The 15,886-nt window shown below is 47.2% G+C and overlaps 7 protein-coding genes across 7 annotated transcripts; 3 read left to right on the top strand and 4 right to left on the bottom strand.

The window, feature by feature from the left end:
* Positions 1 to 38: 38 nt before the first annotated feature.
* CANTADRAFT_23221 (uncharacterized protein) lies at positions 39 to 899 on the bottom strand (the record flags this gene model as incomplete). Its single annotated transcript, XM_020206933.1, has 2 exons — positions 39 to 743; positions 786 to 899. 2 exons carry the CDS (start codon positions 897 to 899, stop codon positions 39 to 41), a joined length of 819 nt encoding a protein of 272 aa, XP_020063239.1.
* Positions 900 to 1,121: 222 nt separating this feature from the next.
* CANTADRAFT_54913 (uncharacterized protein) lies at positions 1,122 to 1,694 on the top strand (the record flags this gene model as incomplete). Its single annotated transcript, XM_020210381.1, has 1 exon — positions 1,122 to 1,694. One exon carries the CDS (start codon positions 1,122 to 1,124, stop codon positions 1,692 to 1,694), a length of 573 nt encoding a protein of 190 aa, XP_020063238.1.
* Positions 1,695 to 1,816: 122 nt separating this feature from the next.
* CANTADRAFT_7571 (uncharacterized protein) lies at positions 1,817 to 2,272 on the top strand (the record flags this gene model as incomplete). Its single annotated transcript, XM_020211138.1, has 1 exon — positions 1,817 to 2,272. The coding sequence occupies one exon, from the start codon at positions 1,817 to 1,819 to the stop codon at positions 2,270 to 2,272; it is 456 nt and encodes a 151-aa protein (XP_020063237.1).
* Positions 2,273 to 2,322: 50 nt separating this feature from the next.
* Positions 2,323 to 3,418, bottom strand: ISA1 (Fe-binding Fe/S cluster assembly protein). The gene has a single exon (XM_020207976.1). It carries the CDS (start codon positions 3,240 to 3,242, stop codon positions 2,421 to 2,423), a length of 822 nt encoding a protein of 273 aa, XP_020063236.1. The 5' UTR covers positions 3,243 to 3,418; the 3' UTR covers positions 2,323 to 2,420.
* Positions 3,419 to 3,786: 368 nt separating this feature from the next.
* CANTADRAFT_91544 (uncharacterized protein) lies at positions 3,787 to 5,547 on the bottom strand (the record flags this gene model as incomplete). The annotated part of the gene is made up of 1 exon (XM_020211833.1): positions 3,787 to 5,547. One exon carries the CDS (start codon positions 5,545 to 5,547, stop codon positions 3,787 to 3,789), a length of 1,761 nt encoding a protein of 586 aa, XP_020063235.1.
* Positions 5,548 to 6,828: 1,281 nt separating this feature from the next.
* On the bottom strand, positions 6,829 to 8,220 carry AMN1 (Amn1p; the record flags this gene model as incomplete). Its single annotated transcript, XM_020208684.1, has 1 exon — positions 6,829 to 8,220. A coding segment is annotated over one exon (1,392 nt), but the record flags the coding sequence as incomplete, so codon positions are not given.
* A 3,187-nt stretch (positions 8,221 to 11,407) lies between these two features.
* On the top strand, positions 11,408 to 15,722 carry ROD1 (Rod1p; the record flags this gene model as incomplete). The annotated part of the gene is made up of 2 exons (XM_020211137.1): positions 11,408 to 13,742; positions 14,713 to 15,722. 2 exons carry the CDS (start codon positions 11,408 to 11,410, stop codon positions 15,720 to 15,722), a joined length of 3,345 nt encoding a protein of 1,114 aa, XP_020063233.1.
* Between the last annotated feature and the right edge of the window lie 164 nt (positions 15,723 to 15,886).

Raw genomic sequence — 15,886 nt, 5'->3', positions numbered from 1 at the left:
CAGGTAATGCGACGTCATTAAGGAATTTCAAATAAAGGCTAAAGACCCTGATCGCAGAAGGTCGAGTCGACTTGCTTCAAAAACGTCAACTGGTAAACGAATGTTTTAATGCTAATGACTGATGAGTAATCAACTGCATTCTTAACTGCGCATCGCCTAGAACTTGACTGATCGAGCTCTTTCAAGACGTTTAGTATGTTGAATTCGGTCATGACGTTTCGCTGCAATTTCAATAGGCAGTGGATGAGAGTGGTGTATTTGTCAGCGTTCGCCTTCGGGTTTTTGGTGTCAACTTGAGGGTCGAATAATTCGTCAATGGTCTTGCAGATGCAGTTGTAGTTGAGCCTGAAAAACTGTCTTCCGTAGTAGGAAAATATCAACGGGAACTTGTACTCCATATTCACAGCCCAAGAACGGAGCAAATATTCAAAAGCTTGCAACAACCCGTCCAAGTGTAACTCTTGGGAGTCCGTATAGTAATGGAGGCTGATCGAGAACCGTTGTAAGGTTCTGACTTGTGCGGTTCCGGGATCATTTGTGGCTGGAATCAACTCATCGAGTAGTGGCGTGAATATCCGGCAGCCTAAGTTCAAACAAATGCAATTATCGACGGATAAGGACAGCTCATAGCCCATGGAAGTCCACACTGGTGATCTAGCAAAGCAATAGCCTACCTTCTCTAGCAACGAATTGTAACATGTGCCCGATATTTTGCGCCCGTTCAAATGAATACTGAGGTTCACCTATTGTTAGAACTTGGTGCAAATGATATTCACTAGACATACTTGGAAGCCATGGCTTGGGATCACCAAACTCATCTCTTCAACCTTGCCGCTGCTAAGCCACAGATACTCTAAGCAGGCGTAGTCGTCACCCTTTTGAACACACAACCTCTCCATGGTGCTCGCGCAATGGCTGTAAATCGGAGTACGAAAAATTGAGATCGAAACCAGATAAGATCATCACCAATCAAGGGCAAGTCTTAGCACAGGTCGGACTCAGAATACCGTCTAGAATTCCTCTAGCAAACTATGGTGCACATACCGAAAGTTTCGATACGGAATGGGCAGGCAATTTTGAGCAAATCGGTATTGATTCCGCAATCCCAGATCCAACAAGAGATGGCCCATGCATCCTTTAGGAGGCAATTATTGATGTTCTACAAACACTTCTACAAGTTGCGGAACTTGGTAGGACGAGGCAATGCCATCAGCACAAACAAATACCAGAACATTCTACGGAGAAGCTTCCGAAACGTCTCATTCTTTACCAGAAGGGAAATCTTATTGAAGGGAGAGACAACATCTGAATTGACGGAGGACGACATGTCCAAAAGGCTCAGCAATACCTTGGTGTTTATTTTCAATGCTACTGTCAAGAAAACGGACGAGTTTGACAATGATGAAATCCTCTTTTATGAGGACATTCAAAGGACTAACACCGACACCACCGAGTCGAAAATCTTATCAACCATCTTGGAAATGGAGTATCAGAAGCCGGACGAGATCAAGTACGATTTCAACTATGAATGGATAGGCAAGTTGAACAAAGAATTGCTTCGTTACGATGAGTTTATGGAACGCTCAAAGACTGGAAAAGGTTTCAAGAGCAAGGTACCTATGAATTACATAGGGTTCAAGCAGTACGAGACCACTCTTATGAGATTCAACGAGTACCACAACTTATGCTTATAGCTGGTATCTATAAACCTGAACATTGCCAGTTCCTTGCCTCCTGCATATGCTCCTGGTGAATTGGCTGAAAACTTGAGGGCAACTGAATATAATATATCTCCACTCCACTAGCACTTCACATCATGGGTTGGTTACCGTTCTCAAAGTCTACAAACGCCCCATCGGATTCGTTGGGCCCCAATCAGATCGAGCAGAGGTCGCATCATTCAGTGGGTTTGGGTGCTGGAAACCAAGGGTTCGATAAAACCCAATCTGATATCTCAACTACATTAGAGCAAATAACCCAAGACCATGAGAGACCTTTGGATATTCAAAATGTCGACTTAACCAGCAGCTCCTTGGAGGAGACCGTTTCTGGGTTTGTTAGAGACAAGCCTAAAAACCTCTACATCATTGATGGAGAAAAGAATATCAAACAGAGTATCATCTGTACCAGTGATACCAATGGAGGAAAGACGTGCTTGAAACTCGGAGTTAATTCAATTGAGTTATTCAAGACTATGCAAAAATTGGAGTACTTCTGCTCTTTACCTGATGACATTGACGCCACCTACTTTGAATGCAGAAAGATTGAGTAGTCTAGGTGGCAGTGCCATCTGACTGTAAATAATATACATAAGATTCAATCCACGACTACTATTATTGATATTTAAGTTTATTATGCGACTAGAATTATTAAAGGCATATAAATGCATGCAAATATGACGAGGGTATTATAAGAACGATTCATACCATAAAGGATTCACCGCAACCGCAAGTACCCTTTGAGTTTGGATTCTTGAAGATGAATCTGGAGGACAACTTGTCATCCAACCAGTCCATTTCAGAACCAACAATAGAGAACAATGCCTTGGAGTCAATCAAGACCTTGACATCGTCTTGTTCAATAAGTTCGTCGAATTTACCTGGTGCGTCTACGTATTCAAGATTGTAAGTCAAGCCTGAACATCCTCTATTTTGCACACCGATTCTGATCAATTTGGGTTGGGGCTGATTCAATAAACCACGCAAGTGCTCCACAGCATTTGGGGTCAAGGTGATCAATGCTTTTCTGGGACGCAAAGTTCTTCTCTTTTTTGGTTTTGCGGATTGTGTGGATTGTACTTCGGAAGCCTTTGGCTCTGGGGTGGACTGCACGTTTGGGATAGGGGCACTAGATTCTGTGGAGGGTCCAGTGACACTAACTGAATCCTTTTGTGATTCGGAGCTTTCGGTAGACTCGGTAGACAATCCCTTCAATGATCTGTTAGAGAATCTGGAGGTTCTAGATCTCCTGGTAGTTGCGGCAGTTTGGGTGTTAGATTCTGGCTCACGAGGGAAGTTCAACGAGTGCTTGGACCACTTGGAGCTGCCGGTGCCCTCTGGTGAGTTGGAGCTACTGTTGTTGCTGATTGCGTAGTTCAACCCCGAGTAGAATGTGTTCTTGCCCAGCGACGAGGTCGGTATGGTTTGCATGAACCTTTTGGAGCCTTCTTTGGTGGCTTCATTCGATATGTATCTTCTGTTAGCATTGGTTATGTTAACCAACAATTGTCTCCTTGCTATCATTAGGAATGGATGATGTGTAGTGTTGTATGGGTGACGTTGTCTAAGTTGCTTCTCTAGAAATATAGCCTGAATGTGGTCCTCTTAATAGATAATAAATGTTGCTTAGTTATATGGCCACTTCACTTTCGATACCTAACTGGTGATTTCTTGTGCCATAAATATTTGTAACAATAGTGATTAGGTTTAGGGGCACGACCCTCACATCCCCAGCTATTAGTGAGAGTCTGACATAAGCTTATTCCAGAGGTAAATGATTGGTCCGCGCCCCGGTGCAGGATCCGCAGCCGAGCTCGGTGTTGGGTCAGTGTTGCTGCGGTCATACCAAGAAGTCTGGTCACGTGTCTATTTTGGGTGGTTGGTAGTATGGTAGTCAGGATGGGTAGTTACTTAGACTTTTGGAGGGTGGTGTTGCATGGGGTATGGATGCAGTCTGAGGCTGGTGTCAGGAAACTCTCAGAACAGCCTGAAGTACAGATTTTAGTAGTGGAGTTGGGGTGTTTAATGCAAATAATTATTGTACAAATATGACTATACAGGTGGGGTGCTATCTATCGGATTCCAATGAGTTTCTACGTGCCAAACCATTGAATCCCCAGGTCCACCTCAATTTTGATTGTAAACTGCGAATCCAGTCTAAGTCTATGGTCTTTTTGGAGGTGCCAGTTTGAATGGGAGCACCGTTCTTCGGGTTATTGGGTTTGATCCCAAAACCCAATCCAAACCCAGCGCCTGGGCTCTTGTTTTCCGACTCGTTGCTGTATGTGTAGCCTTCAGGCAAGCTGTTTAAGTAGTTGAGACGGCTCATCAAGTTCTCGGAAAATGGCGCCCTGCTGATGCGCTTGTACGTTGGGGTCTTGTGATAGAAAGATCTCTTCGATGCGATGTTGCCCATCTGCTGCTTCTTGTCGTATTTGTTTTGGATAGATTGGAATATAGTTAGCAATTTTTCGTTCTTCATCGAGTCGACTTTTGTAGACTCAGAAGCGCAGGATTCCATAGGATGATCGACAGTAGTGGATTCCTTTGATAATCCATTGCTTGAGCTTTGTGGAGATGTCATTTGGTCCTGATACAACTCGTTGAAAAATTCCTCGTAAGTTTCAACACACTCGCCACAAATAAATTCATTGTAGACCTGGTTGACCTTATTGGAATCTTCAGCAGAAGTACGGTTTTTGGACTTCTTCAACTTCTTATTGTTGTTGATGATGGAGCTTATCTCATACAAAGGCTTTTCACAAAGCTCGCAATGCTTCAAGAGATCTGAGCCCGGGATCTTTCCAAAGATCTCCTCCAAGTTCTCCGACTTGGAGTAATTGAGTAACGGTCTGGAAACAAAATCGTTCGAGAACGTTCTCTTGTTCTTCGGCTTGGAATGGAGTAAAGAGGTGCTGGAGTTGAAGTGGGTATGATTGCTGGCCAGTATGTTGTTGAGGGTGTCGCCATTGCAGGTGGAAGTGAACGTGGATACGTCGGATAGGCTGTCGAGGTCGTGGCCTAGTTCTTGGACGGATTTCGAGAGATGTAAGGAGTTGTTGAGAATGCGTTGTTTGAAGGTAGCCAAGGACCTCTTTTTATTGATCAAGGTGAGTTCGTCGTCGTCGTTAAAATCAGGAATGGAATTAATGCCAGAGATCGACAGGTCCTGAATGCCTGTCGATATCCTGGGGCTGATGGTATTGTTACATGCTGGGGTTTCGTTATGGTTGGGGCGAGCCTTCTGTTTGGCCATGTAGTCTTCAATCAACACTATGGGGTCGTGGTGGTCGTCGTCCTCATCGTCCTCGAAGAGCTCGCTTTCAAAGGTCTCGTCGACCTCGGCCTCCGCACCGTTGCACATGGTGATGGAGGACAAGAGCGGTTTCAGGTCAAGCGCGGGTGTTGGCGGTTCATTGTCGCCAGGGAGGCTTGAAGATCCAGACCCAGAGCCCGACCCAGAGCCCCGGGACTTGGGCTTCAATGGTGGTGGCAACGGAAGCGACGTCAAAGTGGTGTCGTCAATGAGGTCGAGTTTGGACGGCTGGTGGGACAACGAGCTGTGTGACGAGTCGCCACGGGTAAATTTGGCGATGCTGGAGAATGAGTCCTGTTTGTGGAGTAGGCTCGAGCGCAAGTCGCGGGCGGGAGGGCCCAAGCGACTGAGGTTGAGGTTGGTGGTGGCTATTACGGACGGGTCAGGACAGTAGGCCTTGTTGGGAGCCGCTAGTGTGGCTGGATGGGGGTCGCAAGTGCTGCATTTGGCACCATGCGCAGAAGCAGGGCCAGTGACAGTCTGAGGCATGGAAACCGCCAGTGGAGAAGTCATGGGGACAAACACCAGAAGGTGGGAGGTGGGCAAATATAAGCAAGGCAGGCGCAACTAAGCCAAGCGGCAGAAATCCAACAGGCTAAATAAGCAAAATAAAAGATCCCACATCCAGGCATAGTGATGGGGCCAAGTTGCAGGTTACGGTAGGAGGGCCCTTGCTGTGTACAGGAGGTCACTGGATCAACAATTACGGCAGTAAACATTTGGCGTGCAGGAGCCGAGCGTGCAAGCCAGGCGTGGGAGAGGACAGTGGGGACGCGTGGAGGAAGGCGTAAGCGTGGTGTAGGGATATGAGAGAAGAGCTACGGGAGGACTTATGAGACGACCTGTGAGACGACCTACGGGAGGACCCTCTGGGAGCGACTCCACTGCCACATCTCTCGCTGGTCTTTTTCGGTGGTGGCATTTTCCAGTGCGAGACGGCCCCGCGGTTTTCTTTTTTAGCGGGAACCGATCTGCACCTGGCAGGGGTAGCAAGTGGGTACGAGGCGGAAGCAGGCGTAGCACGGCAGAGGCAGCAGGGCGAGTGGGCATTGGCTGGAGGCCCCCGTACGGCACGGCACTGACAATACGGAATCGGAAGGGCCTCGGGTGGCAGTTCCTGGTGACGAGTGCAACGATCGTCGTGCCAGCTGGCTACTGACAGCTGGCACTTCCGCGTTGGGTATATTTACTGCTCACGTGGACTGCCCAACAGGGTAGCCCCAACAGACCGTAGACCACAAATGGCAGGACAATTGATGGGTGACTTACAGTAGGACCCAGCAGGCCTACTTGAAATGGTGGGTTAGGGGGAGGGGCTCCGCATGTCAAATTGCTGGGAATTACGAGGCCCCAGATTGCTGGGAAATTCCGCATGCCCCAAACTGCTGTGTGAATTCCTGGCAATTTTCCCATTTGAGTGCTAGTTTCACTGGCCACTTGAAGTGCTGGAGTCTCTGATCAATAGTGGCTCCAGAACGGGACATTTAGTAGAACATATTTTACTGGAGCGACTCCTCCGCCCCAGTCTACCTTGGGTCTCTACGGTTGTTGTAGCTACAGAACGAGCAAGAGTAGATTCACATCTGTTGATTCATCGAGTTTTCAATACGAATCAATAGTAAGTACATTTCTCTCCCGCCCCTCCCCATCTATTTATGTGCTAGGCTCTAGTAGTCCGAGGACATTTCGAAGCACATCTCAAGATTACTCTACTCAGCACCTACGCCCTTTCCTGCTCTTTCCAGCCTACGGTTGTTGCAGCTCCTTGTACTAACTCTATACATTAGATACGGCTCTCCGCGACTCGAGAAGCTGGTGATACAGAAGATCGCCATCGTTGGCATCGTTGACCCAGTCCAAGATGTCCCGGAAGATGCGCTGCGAGATGGCTCTGTCCATCTCCAACTCGTGCTGTCTCATTCGCACCATCAACGTCTCGCACACCTCAATGAGAATGGAGATGCCACGATACTCCTGCCTCCTCTTGAACTCGATGATGGGCTGCCAGTTGGTGATCTGCACATCGAACCGCAACTCCAACACCGACAAGTTCTGGAAGTATGACGTGGGGTAATTGATGTTGGGGCGCGTCAAGATCAACGGAATTGACTGGTTGGTGATGTAGGGACAGTTGTTCAATGACAACCGCTGGAGACTGCCGCTGCAGTGCACCGCCAAGTCCCACACGGCACGATCGCTCACGTGGCACCCTGCCAACCCCACCGTCACCAAGCCACGGTTGTTGCTGATGAGAATCGACAAGCTGCTGTCGGTGATGAGGTGGCCTCGCTGTTTGCGGCCAAAATTGATGTTGGTGAGTTTGCGACAGTTTTTTGCAATCTGGTACACTCCGCTGTCCGACACCAACTCACAGGCTCGGATGTCCAAAACTTCGAGGTTGGGACAGTGCTTGCTGACCATGATGAGAAATTCGTCGTCGATAACCTTGGAGCCGGTGATGATCAACTTCTTCAACCTGTGTCCTCCCAGCTGGAAGAACTCGATGGTGGGGTAGAGCTTGGGACACATGTAGAGCTCCAACCACTCCAAGTCGCTGAAGTCAATGTGGTCCTTGATCATGTCGATGGCGCTTTGCTTCAACATGAACAACTTGTGGAGCACGAACGAGGTGGGCTTCAACTTGAGCTGGCAGGTGCGTGTGGAGATAGATGCTGCGAGCTTGCTGAACTGGATCTCATCGCTGAAGAAAAAGTTCTTGCTCAAGACCTCCATGGTCACCTGGTAGAACAACTTGTTGACCTGGAGGCAGTTGAAGAGCACTCCGTTGCAGGAGCCTGGCTTCTCTGACTGGTACTGTTTTTGCAGCAACGCGCTTTCTGCCTGCTCTTTGTTGCCATGGATCAACATGGCGTGGTTGTACGACAATGGCTTTCGTCTGACGGGGGTTGACTCTTGTGGAATGACAGTATTTTGTAAGGAAGCATATTCGACTATTTTATGCACCAATTCGGGGATGTCGAATATGGATGGCGAAGCAGAGCTAAGGGGGGTAGATGGTAATAATGCAGAGGGGTTTGTGAATAATAGTTTTTTGGGCTGGATGGGGTCCTGGAAGAAGCAGCTTTTGATGGAGGGACGTCTTTTGAGGGGGGTGGTGGTGGGGGTGCCATCGTCTTCGGTGAGGTCTGGCAACGATTCCAAGTCGGAGTTGTCAGTTGTGGAATTGGAGCTGTTGCTGACGTACCCAGAACTGAACGAGAACTCCAGCTCATAGAAGTTAGATGTGCATATTCTGTCCAAGTTGGAGGCCAATGGAGGTAGCCTGACATTTCTCTTGGGATATTTGTAGCTGATGGATCTTTGCAAAGGCTTCTTGACACTTAAGGACGCCGACAACGACTGTGACGACACTTTGCGCAGGGAGGACACCGACTTGGCACGCTTGGGCGAGGATGTGACCAAGGGCGAGGACGAGGCCAAGCAGTCGTCCTCCATGAAGGGGTTGTATTCGTATATCTTGTTGTCGATGTTGGAAGCATAGGGCAACGGTTGCGTATTATTGTAATTCATGACGGGGAGATGCTAGAAAGATACGAATAAAAACGATGCAATGAATGAATTAGGGAAGAAGTGAAGAAACATGCAAGGGCCAAAGGACGGGCTAGGGTGGGATGGTAGGTTCAGTGTTCCACAATGTGACCGGCTCGCAAATAAGGCCAAGAATAGAGCCAGTGTCACTCTTGGATGGGGAAGGATAATCAGGGGTTTCGATGATATATATATCGGTCCAAGCCACCAGTATTTTCTGCTTTGGAACCCTTCCCCCAGGTGTGCTCGCTAATGTACATGCAGCATATAACAGCCAGAGACGCTACATTGTGCATTACCAGCCACTGAATAGGGCAGGCCGAGGTGCAGAAGCCAGTAATCCAAACAATAGCTCCAGATAACACGCGCATGTGGGAGCCTCACAACGCCAGCGATATTCCTTCTGGGGATCCAAAACCTGGTCTAAAATTATTTTTGCACCCGAGAAGGCTGGCTCATGCCGCTTGCGACAGGTGAGTCACGTGTTACGGCTTCTGCGCACCGATTCCCGGTCTGGCTGGTGCTTGCTCCAGCACCGTTTGGGCCCCCCCGGGCGCTGGCTACGCCTGGTTGGGCACTAGCCAGGTCTGCCCTGCCAACTTTTGCCGATGGTCTAGCCCATCGCCTTCAGGTACCCGAAAATATCATTGGGTCGATGAGGTACCGCCAGGCACCCAAGGGCCGGCTTCACCCAGCTGGCGATCACACCCCAAAGCCCCCTCAAGGTACCCGTGAGCCCTCTGTGGGTGGAGATGACCACTACGAGACCTCTACGATCTGGCTATTGTCACGCCAGCTGTGGGTGCCATTCGCTACAATTGTGCGGCATGCCTCCCCAGATCTCACATTGTGTCGGTGCGTGCCACGCGGAGGAATGTTACACATCAGTCCAGCGACTGCGAACAACCAGGAAAACCTCGAATCTCTAACACGACGTCATGCCTTGCATCCCCTCCATCGTGCCTGGCATTGCCCTGTGGGTGCTCTCCCACGATTCGTGCTGGCCAAAATGATGACGCTTGATGTTTCGAAATCACACTAATCCAGCACTGTTCCCCATTTGCCCAATATAACCATTGGAGGTGTGAAAGCTTAGTTTCCTCTGGCTACAACAACCGAGGAAGATCCACATTCTCGTCTCAAAATAGGCTCTCGTCTAGACAACAGCCAGCAGATCAGAGGTGCCCGAAACCTCAGGCCACTTACTTTGCCAAACCTGGCGTTGCTAGCACCCGACAACGGATACTGTGGGGGCATGTGAGACGAAATTTAGTCTGTCAGCCTCCTTTCGCAGACGACACTATTTCGGTTGTAATTGAAGTTAAATTCCTACCACCCTGGTGGGTGCGAACCCGTCATCCAGCTTTCCTGGAGAAGTGACCAGTTGCCCACAGTCCGCCCGACATACCATGCACAGACGCTTGCACGTCGTGGTGCCCGAAGACCAACTCGTATCCACCATGGTGATGACCCGTTCGTGGTGCTAATGGACTGCCCCTGACGTACGGTTGTGCCCAAAACCCTTCTTTCTACAATTTTAGCTTTTGTGAAATGTACTTTTGGCCCCAATCGTAAACCCCGGTTTCCCGTTTGGATCTGAATGGATGATCTGATTGTTCGCTGCTGGCTTGTTCTCTATGGTAGCACCCTACATCAGGTGGATATTGGCCATACTACTACTACGATTGCCGAAAATGCCCTCGGTCCCATTTGACACTTTGGGGGTAGCATTGCTTTTGCCTCGAGCTCCAAACAGTATCATCAAATAGGCGATGCTTACTCGTGCAACCAGCGTGCTTCTGCTACATAATAAGTGACTAGACCATCCTTCTATCGTGTAAACCTGCCTCGGGGGGTCTTGTGCTGGTCATAGGTGTATCACTATCAGTACCACAGAAGTGAGGCATGTTCCAGTGATAAGAGCTTCCATTACACAAAAGTCACCGTCAATTATTGTTCATTTTGAAATTTTGTAAAATTTATGATTTCAGCAGTTTTTCGCGTGAATCATATGGGCCAGGCTGGGAGGTAAAAATAGGCTATTGGCCACCTATTTTGATTCCCTATACGGGTATTCGACTTCGATGGCTGGAGCACTCCCAGCCACTCTTGCACGTGACATAATATCATTGGTGTTGTCAGCATTGGCATCTCGTCCTCCTCCAACTAGACTTTTGCGCACCCACCTTGGAACGAACAATAAGGCGGGATTTTTTGGGCCCAGTTGGGAAATGTACCCTGACGGCAGAACCACGGAGCCATCGTCGGAGTGAATACCACCGCTGACTGCGTAGAATCGCTGTATGGCCACAGGCTTTCAGCACTGTATCTGGGAGTAACACGTCGTTGTGTGGCTCGACGGGTGACCCCAGTTGGAGCCACTGGCCCCCAGCACCGCATATAGTGCCAGTGGCACCCAACACCATAAATAATCCGAGAGATGAGTTTATCCGGACTTTCCCTCTGGTCCATGCGGCTTCCGCATGGATACCCCTTTTGGGACGAGTCATCCCTTAGTCACGACTGCTATCACCCTGCCACCGATGGCTCGAGTTGGCTCTATCCATCCCTACCACCACCAGTAGATCGTTGCGCCCACTCCTATTGTTGAACTCCGATCCTTTCGCCCAGTGCTGTCAAAAGCCTGAGCCCCCACCACTCGCACTTGGCCTTAAACTGTACTTAGTGACGCCCTCGATCCAGCGATCAAAAACAAGTCTCGGCTCCGTTTGTAATCGGAGTATTCCAGCACTCGGCCACCCGCCCCATCTCATTCCACAACACCACCTATTTCCCAGACCCCAGCCTTCTTCCCTAGTCCGGCATGCCCAAGAAGCAATCCTCTGCTAAGACAGCTTCGTTGTTCGATATCCGGTTCCAATACCTCGACCACGATGTGTTGGTCCTCAAGGGCAACGAGCACGATGCCGCTTCGGCACTCCTAGCAGGCAAGATCGTGTTATCGTTGAACGAGCCTCTAAACATCAAACGGTTGTCTTTGCGGTTGTACTCTACGTTGCGTTTGAACTGGACTGACCACTTCCAGACTCCCAAGGGGACGTTTCCAAAACCAAATCGGTTTGACAAGACCGTCTACGAGTACTTTTGGGATTCCAAGACCCTCAGCCAGTACCTCAGCACCTTGCAGGAGCAGCTGGGTGGTCCATCCAGCACCTCGTTGAGCAGGAACCACTCGTCTGCTTCGCTCAAGAACTTGGGCCATTCCCTCAGATCCAAGTCATCCAGCAACCTTTCCCATCTTTCATCTTTCAGTCTCTCGTCGTCCCATTCCAACCTCGCCCATAACGACTCCTCCACAAGCTTGTCTGCCTCCAAAACAAGTGCCCAGAACACAGTTCTCGCACCAGGCAACTACGAAGTTCCCTTCAGTGCCATACTTCCAGGAAACATGCCCGAATCCATCGAAGGCTTGCCTGGAGCTTCCCTTGTGTACCGTCTCGAAGCCACCATTGACAGAGGTAAGTTCCACAACAACATGGTTGCCAAAAAGCACCTTCGTGTGATCAGAACCTTGACAACAGACTCGGTCGAGTTATCCGAAACAGTAGCTGTTGACAACACTTGGCCCAACAAAGTGGAATACTCGTTGAATGTTCCATCCAAGGCAATTGCCATTGGTTCAGGGACTCCCATTAGTTTCATGTTGGTGCCATTATTAAAGGGCCTCAAGCTAGGCAAGATTAAGATCCAATTGGTAGAGTTTTACACGTACATCGGCTACATCGGTCCTCCGCACAATGGTGAAAGAGTGGTATGCGAGAAGGCTATCGCTGAACCCGATGAATCTGACCCTAACTTCCAGATGGACAAATGGGAGGTTGACACCTTCTTGAGACTTCCAGCTAGTTTGTCAAAGTGTACCCAAGACTGCGATGTTGCTCAGCATGTCAAGGTGAGACATAAGATCAAGTTTACCATTGGATTGGTTAACCCAGATGGGCATGTTTCGGAACTTCGTGCTTCCTTACCCATTCAATTGTTTATTTCTCCTTTTGTCACTATCAGTGCAAAGTATGAAGATGACACAGATGCAGCTTCCTTAGAGGATAAGACTAAACACGAAACTGAAAACAATCAAGACGAAGAGTTGCTTTTCTCCACAGACATGCACAGTACGAGTAACACCAGTTTGAGCCAACTAGCCGAGCAGCAAGCCAATAGTGGCGAGTTGAGAAGATCTAATAATGGATCAGTGTCATCTTTCAGTGGTTTGATGGCTCCACCATTGTATGAGAAGCACATATATGACAGGCTTTGGTCAGATGTGTCCCCGATCGAATCCCCAATCAGTTCAGGAACTGCCACACCAAGAAACAACATTTACAGTAATAATAGAAGTGATGTTCTGCAACATTTCTCAATGTCTCCAATTGACACTAACCAATTGACTGAAAACTTGAGACAATTGAGTTTGCAAAGACAGGCACAAGAAAGTGCCGAGCAACTTACTCCAAATGGAATTTCCATTCCTTCAACACCAAGAGGAATTTCAGGAGATAGGCCCGTGTTCAATCTTGATGGAGAGGCCGCAAGCACTGCGCCTGAAGCTACACAAGGAGATTATCTTACTAGAGGTAGACCAGTGATGTCTTCTTCGTATTCTGGTCAAGCTCCCAGTTACTTTACTCAGCATCATAGTCAAAACGGTACTAGTTTCAATAACGGTTTGATGTCACCTGGCCTGCAAACTCCACCTCATCATCTCTCCAGAGTTAATTCTGAGTTGAATTCCAGCAAATTGAGCCAAGTTCCATCGTACTCTCAAGCTATCAGAAGTGAACCTGATGATACTCTTTCACCCGCATATGAACCACCGTTACCGGGATCCAATGTTAACTTGGCAGAGTTAAACAGACGATTCGAAGAGATGCACAACCAAAGTAGCAGTGCGCCTACTAGCAGCAAGAATAAGTTGCTTTCAAGAGGCTCCAGTTCCTTGAGTTTGCGTAATTTGGGCTCATCCAGAAACTCATCAAACGGATCATCTCCATCTCACTCAAGAAATGTTTCTTCAACCAACCTCGCCAATCTTTCTAGAACCTCCTCCAAGAGAAGCGTAAGTGGAAGCAAAAGCAGCAGTACTAGTAATAGTAACAGCAACAGTACTACAAACTTAGTGGGAAGTCCTCCGGGAAACAGTTCGGCATTTCCAGTCCACATACAAAATTCAGGAGGTTCTGCCACATTTTCGATGACTCCATTAACCTCATCAACCCCAGTATCACCATCCCCACACACAAAAACACACGATGTTCCTGCGCATCTCCATTCGATTTTACCTCGTCAAAGTGTTACTAAACCATCCAGCAGTGCATCCGATAGAAATGCGGCACTTGGGGGACATGCGCCTTCTAAATCAGGTTCCAGTTTGAACCTCCATTTCTTAAATAGAAAAGATAAAAAATAGTTATACACGTTTGGATTCACGATAGTACATTGTAGTGGTGGTTGCAATCTGTTAGAATTTAGATTCTGTGTGCAGGTGTACTTTTGCTCTTTGAGAAGAAGACTATTATATGTAAATATTTATTTAATAATATTGTAACACACAATCTAATACTATTCGGCACACCCATTAATCTCTGGGATTTACTGCTTAATTTATACTAATTTTAATCTCTTTGATCGGATCCGTACGGGAGTATTTTCACCCGTTCTTTCCGTCTCTGTTTTCAGTTGAGCGATTACTTTCGTTCTTTTTGGTAATTGCCCAGCTGGATTCGTTCATTCTGTCTTGGCNTGTTTCATCTTAAGCTTTTGCCGTATGAATGACAATGGTTGTTGTCCTGTTAACATCATGATGTAAGCTCGTCTTATTTTCAACTTTGCTANAGCGGAATTTTATGTCGTATTTCATCAATGTCGCGTTTCTCATAATGTCGTTAGAATTATGATGTCGCGCCATAATGTCGCTTAGGACGTACGTTCCAACACAATCCAACCCTGTAAGCAATATTAGGTCGCGTGATCGGAAGTCACATGATGGACTTTAATGACACAGAAATCACCTACGTGTTACTCCTATACCCAGTAAGATGTTTAGAGACAGAACGAACCTATTCCTATCTTATCGAAGGACCGTGCCCAGGAATGATAGGCTTACGGCAGAAACTAGATTCGACAGTTTGGTCGAGGAAGAAGAAACATTGATGGAGTCAAGGAGGAGGCCCGCCAGATATAAAGACCAAGTAGGCCCAGATGGCTCAATTGAAATGAAACCAGTGATCCCTTCACTCTTTGATATTGCTGGAGAACTTGACTCACACTTGTCGTCCATCAAACAGCAAGTGAACGAATTGAACTCCATGTATAAGAAGCTTATTATAGTAAGCAAATCAGATAAGAAGGAGTTAGAAAGAAGAATCGAAGACTTGAATTACAATATATTGAAGACATTCGAGCAATGCTACGTACTCATCAAAAAGTATGAATATCTAGGAAAGAATCACCAAAAGTTGAAGTTGGATTATACTGAGAATGATCTCGAGATCTTGAGCAGTTTTAAGAAGAATTATGCAACGAAAATTCAGGATAATTCTCTAATATTCAGGAATTTACAAAATAATTACATCAAGTTTCTCAGGGATGATGAGGATGAAATGGATACCTTACTCGGGAACTCATCCACTATCGACACAACTTTGCTCGAAGAAGAGGAAGGGAAGACTTCACAAATCGAAGATTATTCTAAACAAGTATTGCAACAAACCCAAGTTTCTTCAGATTCCAATTTGCTAAGACAGAGGGAAAAGGAAATCTCAAACTTAGCTATGGGAATTTTAGAGATTTCGACAATCTTCAAGGAAATGGAGTCATTAATCATCGACCAGGGTACCTTATTGGATAGAATTGACTACAACTTACAAAACACAGTCCAAGATTTAAAGCAATCGGATAAAGAGTTAGTGAAAGCTCAAGGGTACCAAAAGAGAACCACAAAATGTAAAATCATATTTTTGTTGTGTTTAGTGGTATTTGCATTATTCATCTTAGTATTGGTGAAGCCTCATGGGACTACTAAGGTAATAGAGAAACCAGCACCGGCTGAATCTCGACCTTCTCTAGAAAAGCCACAAGAGGAAATACAAGAGCATGGATCCGAGATAGACTTGTTATAGTGTTGAGGTGAACTTTTCATATGGTACACTTAATAGTGGCTGTATAACTACATGATCAGGCAGGCCTGCTGATTCAATTTACAATATGTAACTATATAGTCTTAGTAGAATCGTAACCAGACAGAAATACTACCTTAAAATGGACATCGAAAAATAACAAAAAG

The sequence above is a fragment of the Suhomyces tanzawaensis genome, assembly GCF_001661415.1.
Source record: "Suhomyces tanzawaensis NRRL Y-17324 unplaced genomic scaffold CANTAscaffold_6, whole genome shotgun sequence".
In the NCBI taxonomy this organism is placed as follows: Eukaryota; Fungi; Ascomycota; class Pichiomycetes; order Serinales; family Debaryomycetaceae; genus Suhomyces; species Suhomyces tanzawaensis.
Note: the sequence above shows the minus strand (reverse complement) of the source record. Positions and strands in the feature narration are given on the sequence as shown.